Source organism: Pteropus medius, unplaced genomic scaffold, assembly GCF_902729225.1.
Source record: "Pteropus medius unplaced genomic scaffold, Ma_sr-lr_union100, whole genome shotgun sequence".
Lineage (NCBI taxonomy): Eukaryota > Metazoa > Chordata > Mammalia > Chiroptera > Pteropodidae > Pteropus > Pteropus medius.
In genome coordinates, this window is record NW_024344240.1 from 2,504,452 (window position 1) to 2,522,013 (window position 17,562).

The 17,562-nt window shown below is 41.1% G+C and overlaps 1 protein-coding gene across 2 annotated transcripts in view; it reads left to right on the forward strand.

The window, feature by feature from the left end:
• The window catches only part of ASPH (aspartate beta-hydroxylase), a 177,561-nt gene that overhangs the window by 104,902 nt on the left and 55,097 nt on the right, over nucleotides 1-17,562 (forward strand). For both annotated transcript variants that reach the window (XM_039868860.1, XM_039868861.1), the window contains exons 14-15: nucleotides 10,126-10,211; nucleotides 15,260-15,346. In XM_039868860.1, the coding sequence (XP_039724794.1) occupies nucleotides 10,126-10,211; nucleotides 15,260-15,346 (173 nt within the window). The remainder of the gene's footprint in view (nucleotides 1-10,125; nucleotides 10,212-15,259; nucleotides 15,347-17,562) is intronic.

Sequence of the window (17,562 nt, forward strand, 5' to 3'; positions counted from 1 at the left end):
GTTGTATAGTGCCTTGCAAACTGTTGTTTCATATATGACATGGAAATATTTAGAAATTTGAATTCATTTTTAAAGTATGCTCTCAACCTTAGTATTTGCAGATAACATCCTCTTCTTGTGATTTTCCCTACCTCTGTTTCAGAAAGAGAATGTCTTTATTTTTCAATACATATGAGTATAGATTTATTTCTCTGTTACTGATCCATATTCACCTTTGTCTGTAATGAAAAGCTGGTCATTTAAACATGTATTTTCTATTTGTTAAAATAGCAAAAATAGTTTGATCTGTCACTTTATTATCATGTATTATCCAAGTAAACTCAACAATTTCTTATTCATGTGAGACCCAGATCTCTACAGTTGGGTTGTTTATTGAAAATTTGTGGTCATCTTATCATGTCTACGACCATTCTTACCAGCCTAGATTAATAAATTCTGTGATATCAGGTTTTTATTCTCATCACCCAGGGAAAACCTCTAAAGGCACTCTTGGGATTTTTGTCATTGCAATGATCAAGTTATATTTAAAGATTTCCACTTGGGTTTGATAAAATCTCAGATAATGTCTTAAAGAATATGAATCAGATGTAACTTCTGTCTTAAATGATATAATCATCAAAACCAGCTGATATCAGTGCTAACAAACAGCAGTCAAACATTTAGATCCTGTTGACATCTGAACAATCAAATAAAAAATAAGGTAGCATTAAGAACTAAGCTTACAAATACTGAATACATTCATTCATAGAATGTATACTACTCTTTAAATATATCCGAGATGTTGTAGAGCAAAATTACCTGCCCCGCCTCCCATAGTTTTTGTTTGATAGTACTTGGGAGTGTCTATTTTGTTTCAGGTTCCCTTGGCGATACTGATGTAGATGCAGGCTAGGAAATTATTATTTTATTTGACATTACTGGGAATAGAAACAGATACTTACAGATGACTTGAAATAACTTCAAGCAGCATTTAAATAAAATTAATAGAATTCAATAGATACTTTTCTAAAATATTTTTGTTCATTTCCACCTTTTAAAATTGTAATTTAACTTTCCTTGATGATTGAAGACTGTAATGCCTGTTTTAATGAACACCAGTTGTGCATTGATGCCTTTTGGGGTCACTGTGCATAGCATTGTTTACCTCTACCCCATTTGGCCCGTATCCTAGTGCTCTTTGACCTGGGTTCATTTCTGGTGGTCTTTTTGACTTTCTTCAGTCTGTCAGCTTTTACTTTCTGCTGCTGAGTATAGATCTGGTTCAAGTAACCCTCACTCCATCTTTCTGGTCTGTTACTTGTAAAAAATGATGGGCTAGAGAACCAGCAGCCCAAAATTGTTAAATTGTAACTAAAGTAAAATTTGGAGAAGGTGGCTATTCTCTCATGGAACAGCGCACATGGAAGTGTAATTCACAACGTCAGATGCAGCTGTTGGTAAGGCCTTGGCACTTAAAGGTTTTCTGTTATGTACAGAAAACACATCACTTTAGTGTTTCTGAAATTTCTCATTTAACATATGGGGTCACATCTGTTAAAGGATTATTACTCTAGAAGGGGAGTGATGTATAATTTATTAAAATAAGCCTATGGGGACACAGCAAACTACATTTAATAAACTGGAATACTTGCTGGCTCCATTGAACGCTCCCAGCTGAATCCCACATTAGTTCAATAGAGGGAGCAGACGAAAACAATTGCCCTTTATCTAATGTTTATTGTGTTGTTTTAGTTAGGGTCTCTCATCTGAAAAATATTTATGCAAACTATTAGGTTTAAGCTTTGAATATTGAACTCCTGCTGGTGTATAGTTGATATTTAATTCTGAGAACAGAAGTCCATTATTCCCTAGCTATAGGAGGCAGACCAAGTGTGTACCATCTGTCTTCCTGCCAAGGTGCTGTCAAGGCTGGCGAGGAAGAGGACTTCCCCCAGGGTTGCCCAGATTTACCTGTTCCCCCAGTACTGTGTACGTATAAAGTAGATAGCATCAAAGGAAGTAGCTTCAGAAGGTTCTTTTCGGATCAGACACATTACTTTTTTCATTCTCACTGTCACAATACAGACTCCTGCCAGAAGCACTCCCGTGGCTGTCTGCTGATTGGGTTTCTCAGTAGCACATGACATGACTCTCTCGCGATATGATAGCAGATTCATTTCAGACCCCAGAGTGGAGCCTAGCAATGGGATATCTTTCACAATTCCCACTTCTAAATGAAAGAGTGAGAACTGAGGGCTCCTCCCCCATCCCCTGCCTGTGCCTTGGAGGAATCCTGGGAGATGCAGGCTTGTTTTCCCTGTACCCAGAAGTTAGAATTTCTTCAAAAATCCTAGGACTTTTGTTTTATAATAGTGTTTTGCACCATTATTTTCTTCTTATCATTTGCCTTAATTTATAGATTTTCCCACTGCCAAACAGATGTAATGCAGAGATTTTTTTTAATATTAAAATCTATCATTGATTTTAAAAAGAAAAGCAGAATTAACTTTCAGTCCTAATATAGGAAGATTAAAATATGTAATGGAGTCTGTCTTCGGTTAACTGTTAATTAACATGAATAATATTGCAATCAAGCATTACATGATTATTTCAGCCTCAGGCCACTTCTCAGATATAGAGCACATTTTCCTTTAATATCTTATTTTTGCCTTTTCCTTCCCTTAAATCATTTTGCCTTTTAGATTATTTTTCATCAAACTCCACCTTTGGATACCTATAACAAAAAGCAGTCTTCTATATTTTATGTGGCTCAGCTTGAAGGAGGGTTTGGGGAGCAAGGGAAGTATAACATGGCCCTCTAGCTCCTTAGTCCTTTGTTAACTCAGGAAAACGAACTGGAAAGAGATACAGTGTGGCAGAGCTAGTAGTTGCCCCATATCTCTGCCAGGGAAATATTTGACCAAATCTGGTATCTATAAAAATAATAATGATACTAATTCCTCAATAATTTGCTGATAAGGTATGTCATACACATCTCCTGTTTAATTAAAGAGCAGAGTTTTAAAGTAAGTGAAACTAAGGTATTATACATGGAATTCATGACTAATGTGTATTTTATGCTCATTTGCGGTTAGTAGGTCCGAGTCAGATATTATCCCATTTCATGGAAGTTAGGTTAAGCAAGTAACCGAAGAAGGACAGAACTGGAGCTCGCACCCTGGCCTCCAGACTCCGTACCCTGTGATCTTCCTGCCAAACCAGGGTGTTTCTGTATAATGTGTAAACACGGGGTCTTCAAGATACAAAATGAAAGAAAATGATTGTGGTTGTTGAACTACCTTTATCCTTTGAGACAAGTACAAAGTTCAGCTCCTTCCTTTACGCAACATAATACTGATACTTCATTCCACTCTGTCATCATTTCAAAGTCCTTAGGGACACCCTGCTGTCTTAACTTCTGGGCCAGATGCCAGAGATCTTACAAAGTGGTCAAAAGCATAGACATTGGAGCCGAGACAACCCCAAGTTCCAGTCTTGGCTCCTACTGTTTACAATTTGTGCCGCCCGAGGGAGGGACACATGTCTAGTGGAGTAAGTAATCAATAAATGTCAACTAGATAATTTGATAAGGCATTAAGCAGTGATTTAGACCATAAAAAAAAACTTCATTGTGAAGTTTTTATGTTTTACTAAAATCAGCCGAACTTTGCCGAACTTACTGGTTAGCTTTAGTTGTGTCTAGTGTTCTGCCATTTGTGTTCTAAAGTGCTAAATATACTGAAAAACTAAAATGGAATAAGACACGAAACACATGTCATTGTCTTCTATTAAATGTTCTGTGGTGATTGTCTCATCTATCCCTTCTTTCTTTTTCTTTCTCCCTGTCCCCTCCACCGCTGTCCGTTGACACTTTCTGGATTAGGCCTTCTTTATAAAGCAAGCTACGCTCGGTTTATTCTGTCTCGGTTGCTTACAATTTTCTGATTTTTTTTTAAACAGCTGATATGCCTAAATCACAAAGTGACATGGCCTTATCCTCTTCTAAACTGTCTTGATTCATTCATGTTTGCATTCATTCATATGCTCAGAAACATTTGTTGAGGACTTTCTCTCGGACAGGCCATGTGCTAAATGCTGGAAACAAATTATGAGTCAGACACAGCTCTTTCCGCACAAAAGTTAATAATCCTGCAAGGTGTGGAGGGTAGCGAGTACACGCTATACATACGACCAACTTAAACTTTTTTTTTTTTGCGTGAAGATGTCTTAGATGACTTGAAAATGGAAATGGCACTTAAACTTGGTCTCAAGAGTTTAGAATAATCTTTGGCAGAAACAGAGGGAAGTGCTTTCTAGGCAAAGAAATGTCATGAGAAAAGTCTCAGAAGTGTCAAAGCTTCACGCCACGAATGAGAGGCTGTATAAAAGAAGTGAAAACTGCTTTGCCGGTAAGTGATGGGAGGTGAAAATAGAGACCAAAGGCCAATTTGTGAAAGTCGGTAAAGCTGGTTCAAGGAAACACAACTGTATAAGAGCTCAAGATATGTTATTTACCTTGAATAAATATATAGCGTTTCAGGTGGGGTTTGAGTTGGTGGGAGAAATTCTCTCTCTCTCTCTCTCTCTCTCGTTAAATTAAGGTCTTTAACTACTCATGCAAAATGGTATCAGACACAAACTGGTAACCTAGGGCAGGAGCAGATGCCATGCCCCCCAGCGTGGACATCTAGAATCCCTCGTCTGGTTGGAGGGGCAGAGCTATAGCTGTTCATTCTTTGTCTTGCATGTTTTCAAAAACCCAGTTCTTGCTATGCCACTGCTGTTTCATAGTTGGGGTGGACATCTTCTCTCAACAAAACTTATACCCTGTAAACATGCACTCTGGACCTCTCCTGGTTCTTGAAGCAGGCTCAGCATCACTAAGACCATGTCCTCAGATGTGGGGAGAAAGCAAATTAGTGCCCGGGGTCCCTGATCAATATCTCCACCTTGAGCTTTCCAAAATTCTGGAAAGCCCCAACTCCCATAATGAGAACATTCACTTATATGGCACCCTCCTCCAAGCAGGAGGAGATGTTTAGTCTTTCACTTACAAGAAAAATAACTAGCGATGAAAGTACAAGTTCTCAATTGTGATCGAATTGCAAAGTAAATCCTCTTTCCTCTGGAGGCCTGGAATGCTGCCTCTGTCTGGTCCTGGGTGTATATAAGTTCTCAGCCTCCCTCCTTCCTTCTGAATAGATGCTACCACTCCCGGCCCACCCTCTACACATTCCTCTAAAGGTGAATTATCCATTTATGCCTTTTTCCCAGTAGGACTGTAGGCTCCTTGGGGAAAGTTTTGTTGAATTCCCAACACCTAGGCACAATCCTTGGAACACAGTGGAATCTTACTAATTAGTTGAATGGCGATGTTTTGATGTAGTTCAAGAGTAGTCAGCAACTTTTTTTTTACAAAGGTAGGATGCTTGAAGGGGAGAAGGAATAAGAGGAGGAGTCATCAGTCGTAGAAAAGGTATCCAGAACGGTAAATAAGAAAAGAACATAGATGCCATCGAAGGCCTAGGTAAGTCTAGGAAAGCATTTTTTTTTTCTTTTTTTGTGCAAGGTGGAGCCTCTTAAGCATGGTTGAATTTGAATTACCTCCTGATAGGTTCACGGGGGAAGGGTGCTAAAAACCAGATTGAATTTTATTTTTAAAAGTATGTTTTTATCCCCAAATGCATTTCATACTGTTATACCTATGATAAGAGTCTGCATTGTGAATCACATGGTTTGTCTCTTCCCTACAACACTTTAGTTAAGTCAGTACCGAGGTGCAATTTACGTAAAGTAAATCCAAACTATATGTGTCCAAGTGTGCAATAATGAGTTTTGACATATGCATAAACATCTAGATACAGTCTACCCACCACAATTAAAATATTAAACTTTGTAACCTGAACATTCTCTTATAACCTTTATAGTCAACCTCTTTCCCCACCCCAGCTTCTGAAACCACTTATCTGTTTTCTTTCTCTACAGTTTTTCCTTTTCAAAAATGCTGTATAAAGGGAATCATCTAGGCAGTAGCCTTTTGAATTTGGCCTCTTTCGCCTAACATAATGCATTCCAGATGTGGTCACGTTGCATGTGTTGGTATTATGGCTGAGTATATTTCATCGTACTGCTTGGCCACAGAGTGTCTGCCATTCACCAGTTGGTACACATTTGGGCTGTTAGGGACAGGGCTGCTGCAAATGTGCATTCACGAGTCTGTGTGTGGATGTTTTCATTTCTCTTGGCTAGGTAACCAGAAGCAGGATTGCTCAGATGGCATTCTAAGGAATTTAGTTTGTATTTGGTATGTTTCAGGGGACCATGGGTACATTTTAAGCAGGTGGCAGAGACAGATTGTGCTTCAGAAAGATACTCAGGACAGTATGGAGCATGGGGACAGACAGACAGGAGGCAGGGAGACTGGTTAGGGAACTGTGCTTTTCTGTCTACCTTGTGGCAGACACAGCCATTTTTGTCACTCTTCAATGAAGCGAGTCTAGGACATAAAGTCATATAAGGATTCTGTGTTTATTGGTGGTCAGCCTCTCTCCACGCACCATGAAATAAAAACATCTTTTTCTATGGAAAAAGTGGAAATGAAAGGTAGTCGCCATTAATTTTTATATAATCTAAGGATGCATCGTTAGTGCTTTTTCATGCCTTTAATTATTCTTTTATTATCTTTCTTTTCCTTTTTATGCGCTCTTAATGTTTCAACTGTGGCATGGTGATGGCAGCTCATCACTTTTTTTCCTTCTCTGTGGTTTTGGAAAAGGATAAAATACTTGTAATGGCAGTGATTAAACAAATACAAAGTTTAATATAGTAGAGACAGCTTCCTCCGAAACCATTTTTTAAAATCCACATTCAACAAAATTAACAATCCATTTCAGTACCTTCTAGGTCTACTTTGAAAGATTATTAATGCGATTTAAATCAACTGAAAATTAGAAGCACAGGATTTCCCAGTTCAAAGAGACCTTAAGAGAAGCAGCCCGAGTCACTCATTTGTACATGAGAAGAGAGAGTTCTGAACTGTGAGGATGTTCTGAACTGCCAGCAGTTTTTTTTTTCTTATAAATAAATCTCATGTTAACTTTAACTGTGTATCCTGAGAGACATATTTGGGAAAACCGATGATGCTAGCAGTAAAACCCTCAACTCAGATGCACGCCAGGCTTCCCTGGTCCCACTGGCATTTTGCTGACAGACACTTCTACAAAACCAAAATGAGCAATGGAGAGACATAAGCCAGTACTGAGATGACAAGATACAAACTCCCACCGCTGTAAATCCACCTCTCCATCAAATGTCAATTCATTTTCCATATCCTCAGCATGTATGTTAACGTGTAATGACACACAGTTGAAAATGCCTGTTATTCACTATTCTTTCAGCCTCTGCTTTAGACATTTATAATTTTCAGCAATAGAATGCTGAATGCACGAGAATGAAATAAAGGAAAAGTGATCAAAGTGTCAGTTTTATTACTGATGAGAGCTGAATTAAAGGATGGGGCTGAGATGAGCAGGAATAATAAGTTTCTTAATATCAAACCCCAGAATTAGACATACCCGCCCGCTCCAGGAACAGCCCTGCTCCTCCCACGTGGGATGCTCAGAGCAGTGTGTGAGCTCCTGGAGGAAGAGATGGAGTGGCACTCAGCCACAGGAGCTTGTCCCTTCCCCAGTTCAGTAATCAGAGAAGTCACAGCATCTCCCCCCATGGGGAGGGGCCGGAGGCCCAGAGTTTCCAAGAAACGTCTCTTTTTTTTTTAAAACCAAACAAGTAGGAAATAAGTGTCCCCTTTCTCCCGTGTGGACAAGAGATGGGAGGTGGCAAGGGAATGACCTTTTGGGGACCTCAGTGGCCACATCTGTGAAGTTAAATTTCCCGTGTCAGGGAAGTTGAGAGAATAAAAGATGCATAAGCACCGGGTATGGAGACCGGCAAACTGGCACAGAGCGAATGCTAAAAAGGAGAGTAGTGATTCCATTCAGTCTTCATTTGGATAATTCCACATTTCTCCTTTGCCTGTTTTCCTTGCACTCTCTAACTGGGTTTTCGATTTGGATAATCAGAGGAATATGGCACCATCCTCTGAAATGGGTAACTATAAGAAAGAATCGACTTGTGAAGAATAGTGATTTCCATTTCTGATCTACTGAGCTTGAGGCGTCTGTGCCAGAAATCATAGGCACTTGGATTTATGTTTTTTTGCAATGAAGGAGAAAATTAACTAATTAATTTGTAACTCAGTTTGGAAATTAAATAGTTAAAGCCCTTTAGAGGGCTGAAGACTGACCCTGAAGAATATAAGATCGCAGATGTCAGCAGAGGGCTGGAGCCACCGAGGAGGAGTCGGGGCGGAAGTGGAGAGGCCAGAGACCAGGGAGGAAACCAGGGGAGCGGGCAGCACTAAAGGCAAGGAGGGAGATCATTTCGGAGAGGAGGGAGGAGGAGAGAGAGGCGGCAGAGGGGTCGGGCAGCCTAGGAAGTAAAAGAGAACAGTCAGGCTTGCAGAGAAGGCCATAGGCATTCTTAGCTCTCAGGCATGGAGCACCTACTATATACCAGCCACCGTGCTATTGGCTCATGTACAATATCCACTTAATCCTCCAAACCTCTGCCCCGTGTTTTATACATTAAGGAAGTGAGAGTCACAGAAGCCTAGTACGAACTTGGCTTAGGTCAGAGAGCTGGGATGTGACAGAGCTGAGACTCAGATCCCTGCCATCCGACTCTTAACTGTGGAGCTCCCCTTCCAGAAGACTTGCTTTTGCCCGTGTGTCAGCTGAGCTCTGTGGGTTGAGAGGGAGCCAGGAGTTAGGGGAGGGGAAAGACAGGACAGCTAGTAGAGGGTAGGCTGAGGTGTGTCTCGGTTGGTTGGTTGGCTTTAAGACAGCAGAGACTTCAGCTCTATTAAATGACAGTGGGGGCTCAGAAGACTGTCAGAGCAGGAGGAGACATCAGAGGAGATGCAGAAGGAGGCAGTGGGCAGGTGTACATGAGGGGGTGCGCCCTCCCCCCCCCACACACTTTGTGACAGGATAGGGCAGAAGCGAATTTGTCAGTTTAATGTCAGCACGAGGAGGTTCTCTTCCGGCCGTTCTCATTTCTCTCTATCCCTCCCACTCCTCCCCATTCCCCGCCTGGGGAACATCTGGAACATCTGGCTTCCCCTTCAAGGTTCCACCCTTGTCACTCTCCTGAGCCCTCAGACAGGGTTATTTCCTCGGGGCTTCCAGGGAGCACTTGATATCCGTCCACTCCACAGGCGCTGCTGGGTGCGCCCCAGCAGACCTGCTCCCTCTCCTGCTGGCTGTGACTTCACGCCACGTAAGCATGAATAAATCCAGTGTGCATCGAAGACGTGGTGCCACTCTCCGGGAGCTTATGGTTTGGAAAGGAACTAAGACACATGCAAAACGATTATAAGAAAAGTAATGTGGGAGAAGAAAGCATACTGTGGACTTCAGTTGGAGGAGCGGGGAGAGAGAGAAACTACTAGTGTGAGTGATAGGTGGAGAAATTTTATAAGGAGTGGTTTTGAGCTAGTTGTTGAAGGATTAGCCTATTTTCAACTAACAAGGATAAAGAATAGGCCATTTTATTTGGAGAAAGTAGCATCAGAAACGGCGCAAAGCTTATTTGGGGAACATGGGGTGGTCCACTTTGGCTGAAGTACAGACTGTAGCAGAAGTAACAGGTCCACGACGCAGTGAAGGGGCCGTGAGTGCCAGACTGAAGAGCATCCTGTTTTATCGTTATCTGATCAGAAACATTGCAAATACTCTAAAAACTCTTTTAGACATTTTTTTTAGCCGAGAAGTTTATCATAAGAGTTTAGAAATCATACCTACCATTTTCATTCCAGAAACTAGGTCCGTGTCCTGGGAGTTTGAGGTTGCCCGTATCCACCCAGTCCCCTCAGAACCCATGTGAGCACATGAGGAAGGGCCGTGTCACTGAGTGCGTCATACCGGAGGCGGGTGAGGGGGCGGACGTGAGCCAGGAGTGTGCTTGTTCCTGCGGTCGTAGGTTTGGGACCGATGCCAGGTTTCTCACCACTCGTAAATCACTGTTCTTAATACCTATTTCTAGACAAAACTAAAATAAAAAATTAAAACCTCTTTTTTCTTTCAGTTAAGAAAAAGAAGCCTAAACTATTAAATAAATTTGATAAGACTATTAAAGCTGAACTTGACGCTGCAGAAAAACTCCGTAAAAGGGTAGGTCGAAGTTTTTGTTTTGTGCAGAAATGTGCAGTGGTTTATTGTTAAGTAAACCCAGGCAGTGCTCTCGGTGTGTTTTTTAAAAAATGTTGAGAAGCAACCTTCGAATAGAGTGGAGTTTTCCCCAGGGACATTAGCATTCCACATGAAGTGAATCAAATGAAAAGAAAAATTGCAGCCGTAATGGCCAACTAGGACTAGAACTTCGCTCCAGGCCGGCCGGCGGGGAGTCAGGCCACTTCCCGCCCCCATCCAGTCCTTCGGCTTCGGGCAAATCACTTGGCCATTCTGAGCCTCAGTTTTCTTATTTAAAAAAAAAAAAAAAAAATGAGAATAATAATTCCGCTTCCTATTTGGTTTTTGTAAAGATCAAAAAAAAAAATCAACTCCATCAAAGACATTACACGTGGAGGTTTTTAATTTATAGCACTTCGATCCAACCAAAAAAAGATAAGTCCAATCCTTTTAGGATAGTTACTGTTACCGTTAGGTGAAATGATTTGAGGTTTAACATTCTTCTCACTTGGGTTTAACCTCAGAGACCTCTGCTTTTTAGGGTGGCTTTTATGTATTGCTTTGTCTTCAACTAATACGAAATATTATTTGTATTCGTTTCTAGAAACTACAGTTTTTGAAAACAGTGAATCGACACTAGATAGAAGTTCTTTGTTTTCTAATTTGGTCACATTTATCTAATTATAGGGCCAAATGTTTATTATTCTGTGTTTAATGCTGTCTTCACTTAATCATCTACTTGTTCTTCAGGGAAATATCTTTTCTCCGTTCTGTACTTGAATTTATACTCTGTGTAATGCTCATTAGTGTCCCTGTAATATGCTTTTTTTTTTTTATCGGTATACTTTGGCTGCAAAAAAAAAGAAAGACCAGGGGACTGTAAGTAAATAAGCAACAACGATAAAAAAATAGGAACTAAAGTGGAACAAGAATGGGCTTCCCACACGTTTGTTGGACGTGTACCAACAGTCGCGATGGCTTCTGTACTCGCATTAGAGAAGGTTCCCATGCCAAGGCCCGGCTTACCCTCTTTACCAGCCAATAAAATATAATAACGCCAAAGAGTGTTGCCGCAAAGTCATTGTTTACTCATTGATCCACAAGGAATGACTGTCTTGTTCAACTTCATAAAATGAAGCCATCTACCATTTGTAGGAAATTTGCATTTCTTAGTAGCGGTGAAGCAGGAATCTTCTTTTTCTGGCATTCCCCACTTTCTCTGTACTAAATACCAAGTATGGAAATGTAGAAAGACAATTTCACAGGTGACTTTTGAGATAAAAAAAAAAAAAAACAACAAGCGAACAGCTTTACAGAAGGATTTTTATGTAATTGTAATTAGTGGTAAAGAAGGGTTCAGTTATCAAGGGACAATAAGTCAGTGGGACATATAAGGGCTAGAACAATCCACGGGGTATTCTCTGGTTCTTGCTTATTTGGAGAAATTATGATGCCTTCCTCAAGGAGCACGCTAAATGCATATCAGGGTAAATAAAGGAGGAGGAAGTGGTCACAGAGGCCATTCTTGCTTCTGAGACAACAGGGAGCCAAATTATTGACTGAATCATTAGCATAATTTAGTCTTTTTGGGTCGTTTTTATACCTGTTATTTTCAGACGAAGCAACCGACTGCGCTAGAACGGCGAGACCCCATGCCGAGGCAGTGCCCTGGGGAGAGAGGTCACCTCTCAGCTCACACCCCAGCTGCCAATACTGTGCTACATGGAAGTGTGAGGGCACTTTATTTTTACTTCAAAAATGTAGAGCTCAGATCATATCTCAGTAATCTCTTTTTAAAAAATAATATTTATCATTTCAGGCAATTTTTCGCCAGCATTATATCTTGCATTTGAGTTTTTTAATGAGAGTCGCACAATAGTGTTAAGAGCGATATTCTCTAGTATGACCCTAGGGAAGAGAAATCTCTTCAGACTAAGAATAAATACATTTACTTTGCCAGGTGGTCCCATAAGAAGGCCACTTAGCCTCTGTCTTAAGGGGATCCAAAGGATGCCTAGGACATCCAAAATATTCCATTATTTTTATAACTGTGACGGCCAAGTAAGGGACTGTGAAATAAAACGCAATGCATATTTGTTATGAATACCGTTATTCCTGTTTTAAATCTGGTAGTGGTGCATTTAGCACGATTTTCACAAAGATAGCCTCGACATTTGCAATTTAAGTTGCATAGGCACGTGGTAGGCTGAAAATGGTTCCCCAAAAGATATCCACATCCTGTAAATGTTAGTGAATTTGGATAAAAGGGTCTCTGCAGATACGGTTAAGTTCAGGATCTTGAGTTGGGGAGATAGGCTGAGTTATCCACTTGGGTCTTAAATGCAACCATGTGTTTCCTTATAAGAGAGAGGCAGAGGGAAATTTAATAGAGACAGAATAGGAGAAGGCACACACAGAGAGAAGGCAATGTGAAGACTAACGTGGAGATTGGAATGATGCATTCACAAGTCAAGAAATACCGTCGAGAGGCAAGCAGCAGATTCTCCCTGAGAGCTCTGCTGACAGTTTGATTTCAGCCCAGTAAAACTGATTTGGACTTCTGTTCTCCAGAACTGTGAGACAATAAATTTCTGTTGCTTTAAACCTCCAAGTGTATAGTCATTGATAAGGCAGCCACTGGAAACTAATATAGGGGTAGTTAGAAGAAAGCCACACAGAGAAAGATATTTAACCTTAATTCTTCATTTCTTAAAATCTTTCACAGAAGAAATAAAACAGTGGTTTTAAAAACTGTTATTCAAAACGTACAAAGGACTCTTAAAATTCCACAAAAAGAAAACAAACGACTTGATTAAAAAATGAGCCAAAGACCTTAACAAACACCTGACCAAAGAAGATATACAGATGACAAATAAGCACAGGAAAAGATGCTCCACATCATATGTCAGGGTTGACTTGGCTCATCTGGTTGCCTGGAGCACCACACTGCCTATGTCACGTGACCCCTCCCAAAGCTCACATGGGCCCTTAAGCAGATGGTCCGAGCACCTTTGATAGGTCTCTGCACAACAAAGAAGGGAGGATGTGCCACAAGCCAACTTGGTGAGGGTCTTGGCATGGGCGTGAGAACCCCTCCCCCCACGTCACTCCACCAGTGCCATTCCACCAGTGCCATTCCACAGTGTGTCTCCTGGTTTCTGATGGGTGGCAGCAGGCCCAGGACATTGAGAGCCATAGGACAGAGGCAGATTTTTTGAGTTGACTTTCCCAGACCCTCAACTCCCTGTAAATTGGTGAATCCATTCATTCCACATGTAAACAAGCTCACTGCACTTTTTGTTTTGACCTTCACTCAGTGACTTTTCATACAACAAAGTTTAACTCACAATGCGGCTGTGCAAAGAGAACTATCCAGCACCTACGCAATCTCAGTGACACCACTTCCAAAGGGCTGGACTAAGTAGAAAGAGGCCAGGGAACATCCTTGTTAAAGTTCCTTAAAAATCATTCCTTTAGCTAGATGCCATCGAAGTAGGAGGTTTTCCTTTCTCTCTCACAGGACCGTAAGTGTCACTGACGGGGCTGGTGGAAAATCACACATAGCGTAGTGGTTGCGAGTGCAGGCTCCAGAGCCAGGCTCCCCGGCGAGTCTGGGCTCCACCTCTTAGGAGGTGTGTGACTTATGGCAAGTGGCTTGGGACTCTGCTGTAGGTGCCTCATCTGTAAAATGGGGATAATGAGGGTCCTTGACTACCCCGTGGGGTTGCTGTAAAGGCCAAACTGATAACATACAGAAAATGCTTGCGACACTGCAGAGAGCATAGGAAACATTGAACCATGTTACTTTATTATTATTATTATTATTATTAATCGGTATTATCATTACTGTAGTGTGGGGGGCATGTGTGTGCCAGCACAAAATAATGGGGCCCATCCCAGATAAGTCTCTTCCCTGACAGACAGGCAGGTTAATGCAAGGTGAATGAGGACTCAGATGTAGAGTTAATCAAGCTAGGAACGTTCTCTTAAGTTATAGTCATTCTCAGAAATAACTGTACCACTATTTAAAATATGCCGTCTCTCACAATATTAATTTTTTTATAGAGATTTTACATACACCCACTACCCCAACACAAACACAGCCTCCCCCATAATCAACCCCCCCACCAGAGTGGCACATTTGTTACCAATGAACTTACACTGACACACCAGAATCACTCAATTTGCAGTTTACTTTGGGGTTCAGTCTTGGAGGTGTACATTCCACGGATTTAGACAAATGTATACTGTCTGTATCCACCAATATAGTATCATACAGAGTCGTCTCACCGCCCTAAAACTTTTTCGTGCTTCGCCCAGTCATCCTCTCACGCCCCGCCCTGCCACCCATTCCTGAAAACCACCGATCCTTTTACTGTCTTCACAGTTTCGCCTTCTCCAGAATGTCATGGAGTTGGAATCATACAGTAGGCAGCCTTTTCAGATTAGCTTCTTTCACCTAGTAATATGCATTTTAGGTTCCTCCATGTCTTTTCATGGCTTGATAGCTCGTTTCTTTTTAGTGCTGAATAATATTCCATTGTCTAGATGTACCAGTTTATTTATATGTTCACGTACCGAAGGACATCTTGGTTGCTTCCAAGTTTTGACAATTACAAATAAAGCTGTTTTTTGTGTAACATGTTTTCAACTCCTTTGGATAAATACCAAAGAGTAGGATTTCTAGATTGTATGGTAAGACTGTACGTTTAGTTTTGTAAATTATCACCAAACTGTCTTCCAAAGTGGCTGCACCATTTTGCATTCCCACCAGCAACACATGAGAGGTCCTACTGCTCCGTGTCCTCACCAGCATTCAGCATCGTCGGTGCTCCAGATCCGGGCCATTCTAATAGATGTCGAATGACATCTCACTGTTGTTTTAATTTACACATCTTAGATGAAACTGTCTTTAAACTCAGAACGGAGTCCAGGAAATTTTGACAAAATTACTTGGTAAATATTAGATGACTATATTGCATAGCATTATGTATTTGGATTTATTATACTTATATAATTATCTCTATTAGGGAAAAATTGAGGAAGCAGTGACTGCATTTGAAGAACTCATTCGCAAGTACCCTCAGAGTCCACGGGCTAGATACGGGAAGGCACAGGTATTCTAAAACTCGTCTACTTAAATAATTGTTTTGATGTCCTTGTGTTCTGTATGATTGGATTTTTCACTGCCCACTCTGCATTCTCTTTTTCCCTGCTAACTTTTATACAGAATCAATTTCTCATGCATATGCGTACACTCAAGCAGAAAATACTGTTTTAAATGAGACAATTAGTTATTGCTATTGTGTACTGGTGAATTTAGTAATACTTCTCCCCCCTCCATATGGCTTCTCTCTGGTTCTAAAAAGAAAAGAAAGGGTAATGCTTTTGTCATTGATTTTCCACACCTTTCGTCCCATCCCATTTAGAGCCACCGTATCGTTTTCACATGAGTCTCCTTAGAGCTTTAAGAACCTTAGTTTCATAAATAGAGATTGCAAGTATGCTTAGGAAAGTCTTTTTAGAAATATAAGTGGAATGTGCTTGTGTTCTTTATAGTTTCTTTCAGCTGACTCATTTCCCACCAGCTACCTGCTCCCACCTCCCGCTCCCATCGCCTTTTTCATCTGACTTTCTCCATCTTCCAGCCCCTTGTTTCATGAAGCTTTTCCACATTCACCTGTAGCTGCGTGAACCCACTGTGTGCCACATGCTGTTTTACGCCCTGCGATGATCGTGAACACTCTAGAGATCTCTGTTCTTGTGGGCCTTATTTTCCAGTGGAAGATATCTTAAAAATTATTTACTCAAAAATTATTAACGCAAGCCCACTATGTGTGAGGCCCTGTTCTAGACCCTGCAGATTCAGCCATCCACAAAACATGTGGAGTTTTCATTGTAATGGTGAAGACAATGTATGAGACCAATAAGTGAAATATATACACTTGCTTGTGGTATGTGCTAGGGAGAACCAACATAAAGCAGAGTACAGCCATAGGCCATGTGAGGGAGATGAATGAAATATTGGATAGGGTGTCAGGGAAAGGTCTACTGAAGAGGTGACATTCAAGCAAAGTCCTGAAAGTCTTAATAAATAAATTAATTAAGTAAGTAAGTAACTAAGTATTTAAAGAATATTATAAAGTGTTTAAAATAAATGTATTATTAGATCATCTTATGTAATAATATGTAGCATAAAGAAAAGAAGATAATGGAATAAAGAACATCCCTATTAAGATTTTTTTGGCTGTAGGTAATGTGATTGAGAATGAAAGCGGGGACAGCACATCAGATAAGGTGATCAGAAAAGGCCTCTCTAGGGAGGTGACAAGTGGCTGAGATGTGACAAGGTTATGGCAGATGCTGACCAGGCAGAGAGAGCAGTAAGGGCAAAGGCTGTGATGTAGGGAAATAATCTTGGCATAATAAGCTTGAGGACAGAAAGAGGGGCCGCTGAGGGACGGTGAAGCAGGACAGGTTAGGCCAGGGCCTCACAGATTGCGTTCTGTATGCACTGGGAAGCCATTGGAGGGGTGATGCATGGGCATGACCAACTTTTTTTTTTTTTTTTTAATAAAATTTGCTTTGCTTTGGTTGCTGGGTAGAGGATGGATTATGGGGGCCAAAATAGAAGTGAGAATAGGAGACTGTTGTAGGTGCACTTGAGATGCGGTGGCTTAGACTGTGGGCAGGGCCCTGGAGATGGGGAGGTGGGTGGAGGGCAGAGCCAAAAGGACTTGACGATGGATTAGCTGTAAGGTCAGAGAAAAAGAGGACCCCAGGGTGACTCCTGGGTCTTTTGGATTTGGCCAGTTAAGGAGAGGATAGTGCAAGTTATAGACTAGGAAGATTGGTAGAGAAATGGTTTTGGGGAGGTGCCAAGTCAAGAGTTTGATTTGGGTCCTGTTAAGTTCGTGATGCCCATAGACTTTCAAGTGGATGTGTCAGGTAGAACATGGATTTACAGAGTCTGGAAATCAGGGTAAAAGCCGAGGTTGATATACAAATATGTCAGGGAGTAAAGCTTCCACCTGGTGACTTTAGATTCTCGGCCCTGGTGGGAAACAGTAGATGCAGAGCCCCAGAAATTTTCCAGACCAAGGAGAAACTGACAGCACCCCATCGTAGGGGGTCGATGCCGTGACTTGTGTATGACACGCACACAGGAACGAATACATCTGTAGATAAAAAAAGTGTGTTTTGCTCTGAACTAAAGGTGGCATCCACTCGAGATCCAGATGCTCCAATTTTCCTACCTCCCCGTTAAAAGATATTCAATTTTTATTAATTAAATTTTAATGACTTAAGGTTGTGAAAAATTAATACAGGTAAG